Here is a 7,740-nt window from a genome sequence, read left to right on the forward strand (position 1 = left end):
GGCAAAAAAACATGTTACATTTCACATTCATAGTTTATTTAGGATAGTGAATTTCATCATTATGCACCCTATCTCAGTTAATCTGGGTTCCTACTTCCCAGAAGACAATGCTCAGTGACACCCACTATTACTATAAATTTCAGTAAATGAGAAAATGAAAGAATTTGATTCCAGAACTTGGGCGGGCCCCATTTTCAGTACACTCCAGAGTCAAACAAAACCTTGACCCCTCTCTCTCTCTCACATGCTTCACTTACACAGGAACACAAAAAATGCTCACAGCCTTCCTTCATTTTTATGGTTCCAAAATGTGCTAACACACTCAGTCCTTGTTTCTTCCCAAACCCCACTTCAACCCCACCTCTCTTTCTCACTCGCTGAGCCCAGCTTTCCCTCTTCTTTTCCACCATGGTGTTTTACAGACTGGGATTTCTTCTGGGTTTTCTTGCTTTTATTGGAGTGCAGCTAATCCCTCTAACAATGGCTGGTTAGTAGATTTTCTGGGTCACACTTGGCATTATTGTTTCTTATAGCTCTGCTTTGGTTTCTTGTTGTTTGGTTTTGCTTTGTTATGTTATGTCTTTCATATGATTGAAGAGGCTGCATTTAAGTTTAGTTGTTTATCATTAAGCGGCAGCTTAGTTTCTTTCTCCTTCTCATTGAAATTCATGTTTTGGGCCCTTTTTGGGTATTTATTGTTATATGTACTAATTCTGGAGATGGGTCTATTTCAAGTCCTCGGCTTTTCTTATTTTGAGGCAACCCGTGAGTTCTTTTTTTTTTTTTTTTTTTGGCTTTTCCTATTATATTTTGCTGTGATTTTCAATGGTGGCTTTTCTGGAATGTATGAATTTCTGGGGAGTTTGACAAACTCATTGCTTTGGTGGTGGTCCTGGATGTAATTAGCATGCTGTGTGTTTAAGTTTTCAGCTCCTTGTTGTGTGTTTCTTCGTTTCAGCTCAATGGACGTTTCAGAATCTTTTTTTTTTTTTTTTTTCTCTCAAAGTTGCGGTTCTTTCCATAGGAGTTCATAAACAAAGTGGTGTACTGCAACTGGGTCTTTGTAGTTTGAGTAACCTCTCTGGTTTCAGTATTATTATTTCCTCATCGAGTATGTTGTATTTGTCTTACATTAAAATTGAAGGTTGTATCTTATAATTTAATGTGCTTATATGTGCTTGCTTGATCCTGCATCCTATACCAACATGGTGAGGTCGATAGAGGATTGCATCAATGACAAGTGAAGGAACATTTATTTGTGCTTTCTTTGTTTTCAAGCTTCATTACAGTAGAAGTTAACTGAACTCCTTGGGACAATCTAAGAAAAAGTAAAAAGAATCTTCTTCCGTGGGTAGAGTCACTGCTGATTAAGTATCTTTTTGATAGTGAAAAATCTGCTGAGTCTATCTTCTGTATTCAAAGCCTTTTTCTTTTTCTCTCTGTAGCAGGGCATGCATCCTAAATTTGATGTTGGTTTTTTTTTTTTTTTTCCAAATGAGCAATAGATGTTTAAGCGATAGGGGCTCCAGGAGGTAATGAGGCATGAGTGGGTAACAGGGTTTCAATTAAGATACTTAGTAAGTTCAATCCCGTCTAGTCTCTAAAAAAGAAACAGTACATGTTTGGAGACCCACACACTCTTGAGCTGGACCGAATAGAAGATTTAAAATTGCATGTTAGTACATTGGACATTGCCAATGCAAGATTTGGGTTGTTAATGTATTTATCTATTTTGTGCACAGAATCTTTTGTGTCCTTCACAAAGCTACTATAAGTTTATTTTGTTACATAATTTTATCACATGATGAGTTTTAAATGAATTATGGTTTCTTGTGATCAACACCAGAAAATTTTCATTATGAGTTCATGACAATACCTTTTACGCTTGCAGACTGTCCATTAAATTTAAGTGGATCAAATGCTACTCTAGTAGCCTCTTTGTGCTCGAATAGAGATGACAGAGGGAAATGTTGCCGCTACATAAATGCTTTCATTGCAGTATCTATTGCTCAGTATGCAAATGCAACAAGCAACTTAGGGGTACCTTCAAATTTATCCAACGCATGCCTCGATTTCATATCACAAACCTTAGACTTGCATGGAATTCCCCAAAATGCAACAGCTTTCTGTGGTTTGGGGACCAAAATCCCAGTAAATTATGAGTGTAAGGGTCGAACAACTGTTACACAGATGGTGCAGTCTCCGAAATTCCCTGATGTCGTGGAAAATTGCAAAGTACCACTGTCAGGGGAAAGTAATTGCAAGAAGTGTATAAATGCTGGCATTGTATATCTTCATAACCTATTAGGAACTGAAAATAACATTACATTCAGTACCTGCCGTGATGCAACTTTTGCTGCAGTAGCAAGCCAAGTTGATGATGCTTCAGCTGTTGGCATTGCAAACTGTTTCTTTCAAGTCCAGGGGCTTAACATCCTACCAGGTACTCACAATTTTGGCAGAAAAGATTTATATTGCATGTAACAGAGGAAATGTTCTAGTTCTAGTTTTCCGGCATTTTCCAAACTTCTTGGTGATCTTTAAATTTAATATCATTGTTTCCCTTACTAGTTGGAATTCTGTTCTAATCTGTTTATTTCAATATTTAAATCATGCATCAAATTGTAGTAGTTCATAACTCAGCAGGTCTAACATATATTCATGGTAGTTATGTGATGCAGCACTTGTTAAAAGTGGATTAGTTTTCCATATGTTTTATTATCCAAAGTCTGATACAATAATAATTCAGTATTCTTTGTTGCAATCGTGTTACTAGTTTCAGAGCCATCACCATCATCCACCCCAAAGGCATCTCCAAGTCCATTGGTGGCTGCTAGCCCAAACCAACACTTGTCAGGTGTAGCCTTAAGTGAAAAACATCATCCCTACCATCTGACCCTGGTTCCAGGTATCGGCATTGCAGTAACTTCTGTTGCCGTAATGATGCTTTTAGTCCTGATAGTTCTTATTCGTAAGAAAAACAGAGAGCTAGTGGATTTTGAAGATATAGATAAGACATCAAAATCATTTCCCCCACCTCGTCCTTTAAGGAAATTTCATGAAGGTACAGTTCTGTCTTTTTCCTGGTAGTTTGTCTTCTTGATGTCTGGTAATTGTAAATAATCATTTTGTAAATAATCATTTCACTGGGGGTCTCTTGGATGTGACTTATGTGCAGGTCCTCCATCTATGTTTCAAAAATTCAGCTACAAGGAGATAAAGAAGGCGACAGACAATTTCAATACTACCATTGGACAAGGGGGATTTGGAACTGTGTACAAAGCTCACTTTAGTGATGGTTTAGTAGCAGCAGTGAAGCGGATGAACAAAGTTTCCGAGCAGGGGGAGCATGAGTTCTGCAGAGAGATAGTGCTTCTTGCTAGGTTGCATCATCGGCATCTTGTTTCTCTTAGGGGCTTCTGCATTGAGAAACATGAGAGGTACACAATTATATATCTGATCAGAAAATGAATTTGTGCATGTTTGTGGACGTCATGTACGTGCCTCGATGTTTTATCTGGATTGTGTTTAAACTTCCATGGCAGGTTTCTGATGTATGAGTACATGGCAAATGGTAGCCTGAAGGATCATCTTCATTGTATGTTTCTCCATCTCTTCAATCACTTATGCTGAGAATGGTGCAACTGTAAAACAATTATAAGGAAGACGATAGTTTCATGATGTTTTTTACTGCATTTGAAATCAACCCTTACAACTTAGTTTTGGTCTCCAACAGTGCAAAACAATTATGACTGTTTAACAGCACTAGTTCCTAAAATATTGGTGACATCACACTAGATATGGTGATTCATTTCTTTTTCTGGATGATAAATACAGGCATTCAAATGCTAGGAAAGACATTAATATTACCCTTCTCTGATTCAATTTCAAAGTAACATTTTCTAAAGTCATGGTTTCTGATCCTTAAGTTTACTCTCATGTTCATGCAGCTCCCAATAGAACTCCTCTAAGTTGGCAGACTAGAGTTCAAATTGCCATTGATGTGGCTAATGCTCTGGTAATTTGCCGAATTTTCTCATTTTGGGACTGACTACTCCAGTTATTCTGACCTGACTACTCCAATTATTCTGACCTTTCAGATTTGTTTCTAGCTTCTTTTCTATAGCCTGATACATAGTAAAAGATATTAATTACACTTTTTAATTGCTGTTTTGACATGCAGGAGTATCTCCATTTCTATTGTGATCCTCCTCTTTGCCATAGAGATATCAAGTCCAGCAATATCTTACTGGATGAAAATTTTGTGGCCAAGGTAAATAGTGGCTGTATGCACAATTACCGTTAATAAATGTGCTAATATCATTGGTCTTGAATATGTCTCTAAACAGTCAACACATATTAATCGTCTCCTCTTTGAGTTGAGGCATTTAAGATGCACGGACACTATAATATATCTTTTAAGATTTAGGCATATTCTTTTCTGTAAGGGAATGAATGCCAAGACACCCACTACAACAAATTTCGGCTTATACAACGGATTGATATACAAGGATTGATAAGTTCCTTGCAATACGTTGTATTATACAAAGAATACCTTAATTCCTTGCATTTAGTTTCCATAACATGCAAGGAAGACATAAATTCCTTGAACCAAGTTTATTTATTCTTTTTCAGGTTGCAGACTTTGGCCTTGTACATGCATCAAAAGATGGTTCAGTTTTCTTTGAACCGGTAAATACTGATATCCGGGGAACTCCAGGTTAGAGAAATTCTATTTATTAGACTGAAACATGAACTTAATATTTGGTGCTTAAGATCTTCAGAATGTCGGATATCATCAGGTTATATGGATCCCGAGTATGTCGTTACTCAGGAGTTAACAGAGAAAAGTGATGTATACAGCTATGGTGTCCTATTGTTGGAGATAGTGACTGGGAGACGAGCGATACAAGACAACAGGAATTTGGTTGAATGGTCACAAAAATACATGGAATCGGAATCAAGGCTACCTGATTTAGTCGATCCCAGTATAAGGGACTCATTTAACTTGGATCAGCTTCAAACACTCATTTCTGTTGTCAGCTGGTGCACCCAGAGAGAAGGCCAGGACAGGCCTTCAATTAAACAGGTGCTTAGGCTTTTGTATGAGAGTTCGGACCCGATGCATAGTGGATTTATAGCATCTGTAGACGACGAAGAGTACGGAGAGACAGAAGGAAGAGGAAGGAACAGTAAAGGCAAGATGCATAGGAATGACATGATCTGTCACAGTGGGGATGGGAGATATCTGGCTTCTTCTTCAAGTACATCCAGGTCATATTGTAGCAGAAGCTTCTTGCTTGAAACCGGGTCTCCACAATCCCCTCCGAATATTTTTTCTGTTTGATGCATGCATTCATTTGCTGTAGTCATCGAAAAAGGGGGGTCGCACTTGTGTATGGATGTTTGAAATCACTAAATCAGATTGCCTTTTTCAAGATTTGGTTCACCTCAACCTTTTCAGAAGCACATCAAACAACTTCCTGGTGATAGTATGAGAAACCGTTTCGTTTTTGGCTGTTTTTGGGGAAGCAAATTCATGTTTGCTTTTAATATTGCTATGAAGTTGCACAATTTTGTAACCAGCATTTAGAAAGGAAGCGATAGAAGTTAATGTTTTGATGTATATATACTTCCACATAACCTTGAATTTTTTTTTCGGTGGTAAAAAGGTTTAGGAGGTTTGATGCCACTGGACGGGTGATTGTTTCCAGTGTTCGGGTTGTGGTTAGGGTTGTCAATTCCTACACGACCCGATAATACGACTTGAAACCCGCACGAAATAAAACGGGTTGAACCTGCTAGATTAAAAAGCGGGTCGGCCGTGGGTCAACCCGTCATGACTCATTTAATAAATGGGTTGGCCACGGGTCAACCTGCCAACACGAAGTGAATCTGTATAACCCGATTATGTTATACTTCTTGAAATTTTGGACGTTGGGAGTATTTGATCATAGGATTAGACAATTTGAAATATTTTCCTTTATAATTATTGAATTTAATTATTTATATTCTTCGTCTTGTGGAGTTTTTAGTGAATTTAATTAATTTATGCATTTTTTTTTTGTTAAATGGGTCACATTGTTAACCCTTAAATGTGTCATTTTGTTTAACACGACACGACCTATTTGTAACAAGGGTTAAACCGGTTGGAAACGGGTAACCCGTTTAATAAATAGGTTGGGTTTGAGTTTAAATTTTTGACACGATTATTAAATGGGTTGTGTTTAAGTTTGTATCTTACGACATCACAAATACCTTGACCCGACACGACCCATTGACAGCCCTAGTTGTGGCTCTATGGGATTGCTGTGCTTGGAGGAATGGTGGAGGGTGGTCGGCGTCGGGTTTTCCAGTACGAAATAGTTGAGGCATCAGGCAATGGAGGTCATGGGTCAAGTTCAAGGGACGGTGTATGGCCGTTTGGGATGGCTATGGACCTTGGGCTAGGACTATTTCTTTTGGGCCACACTGGGCTGCTACCTTTTATTTATGGTTTATTTTTAACAAGTCCCCACCAACATCTTGTGGGAGGAAGTCCCGGTCTATGCACTATGTGCGCCTTTTTGTCCTAATAAGGTGGCGTACCATTTATTTTGTCAAATGGTCGTCTTGTGTAGTTTATATTTCTATTTGTAGGTATTCAATTTTGATTAATGAAATGCATTTGATGAAAAAAAAAAAAGTTTAATAAGATTTTGTGTCACTCAATGTCCGTAGAATCACTAGATTGTTCTAGAGGCAATATCTTACTGTTCATTATTCGAGGGAAAAAAAAAAGGTTTCAGTTTTGACTAGGGTTTCGGGTTAACTTTTGCTCCTAAAAATCTTGTACATAATATGGATATTGTAATCAGTGATCACAAGGCCGCTACTATGGCTACCAAAACAAAAACATCTTGCAAGTTCCCAGAGGACCCAAATTCAACTAAAAACCTCAGAATCCAAGGCCAAACGATGGAAGGTCTGTGGACGACATTATCTACCAAATCCTCCCAACTCCGTCCCACAAAATCTGCCGTTCTCAGGAGCTCTCTCTCAAAGCAATGGCAAGCCGTGTGGCTTTCCCTCCCTGCATTAGATTTTGATGAAGGTAAGCTGCCACGCGATGAAAAGGTTGAGATACTTAAACACGTACAAAAAGTTCATCAACATCATAAAAAGGTATTTGGAGATCCGTAACAACGAGAAAGAGAAGGAGTTCTTGGAAAAATTGAGGCTTGGATTGGCTAGATGTAATTCTAGAGACTCTCCTGCACGTGGTAGATATGTGGTTTTATAAAGAAGGTAATGAAAAAAAAACCATTTAGGCTTTCTGCAGCATTTTCTCTTTTGCCTTTTCCTTTAAAACAGGTTTTTATTTATATTTAATTTTATTAAATCCTGTTGTTGGAGTCTAACTTAAAAGTAGTAGTTAAGCAAAAATGTACAGAATACTCGATCATCTTCTTGCTTACTTTGTTGTTATCAAAAACTCTTCACTCATGTGACCTTATCTTATTGCTTTCATGTTTGAGGATTGGTGCTAACACTCTTGTCTAAAAGCTATGCTTTTGTCTCTGTCATTTGTACAAGGATACAAACTCACTCATTGTGTGTTTGCATTTCATTCTTGCATCTTTCATAACATGATCACACTTAGGGGGAGTATTGATACTTGGACTATTTCCAACTGATTGATTCTACATAGCTTCCGCTACATAAGTTGCCTTTGTCATTCCTAGACAAAAAGGGGAAGAT

At 37.9% G+C, this 7,740-nt stretch overlaps 1 protein-coding gene across 2 annotated transcripts; it reads left to right on the plus strand.

The window, feature by feature from the left end:
• Positions 1-237: 237 nt before the first annotated feature.
• LOC133741191 (probable receptor-like protein kinase At1g49730) lies at positions 238-5,626 on the plus strand. 2 transcript variants are annotated; one of them, XM_062169127.1, is made up of 9 exons: positions 238-487; positions 1,892-2,443; positions 2,777-3,064; positions 3,179-3,440; positions 3,546-3,598; positions 3,951-4,018; positions 4,184-4,273; positions 4,636-4,720; positions 4,803-5,626. In XM_062169127.1, exons 1-9 carry the CDS (start codon positions 409-411, stop codon positions 5,345-5,347), a joined length of 2,022 nt encoding a protein of 673 aa, XP_062025111.1. In that variant the 5' UTR covers positions 238-408; the 3' UTR covers positions 5,348-5,626. The 2 variants fall into 2 exon arrangements, with proteins under 2 accessions (XP_062025111.1, XP_062025112.1); XM_062169128.1 differs by having other exon boundaries at positions 4,864-5,030.
• The last annotated feature ends 2,114 nt before the right edge of the window (positions 5,627-7,740 follow it).

Source organism: Rosa rugosa, chromosome 3 (assembly GCF_958449725.1).
Source record: "Rosa rugosa chromosome 3, drRosRugo1.1, whole genome shotgun sequence".
NCBI classification, from domain to species: Eukaryota; Viridiplantae; Streptophyta; class Magnoliopsida; order Rosales; family Rosaceae; genus Rosa; species Rosa rugosa.

Excerpts from the sequence above, each read along its gene's own strand:
- LOC133741191 (XM_062169127.1), top strand. The coding sequence starts at position 409 with ATGGTGTTTTACAGACTGGGATTTCTTCTGGGTTTTCTTGCTTTTATT. Across the intron at positions 3,599-3,950 it reads CCTGAAGGATCATCTTCATT|CTCCCAATAGAACTCCTCTA; the intron begins GTATGTTTCTCC and ends ATGTTCATGCAG. Across the intron at positions 4,721-4,802 it reads TGATATCCGGGGAACTCCAG|GTTATATGGATCCCGAGTAT; the intron begins GTTAGAGAAATT and ends GGATATCATCAG.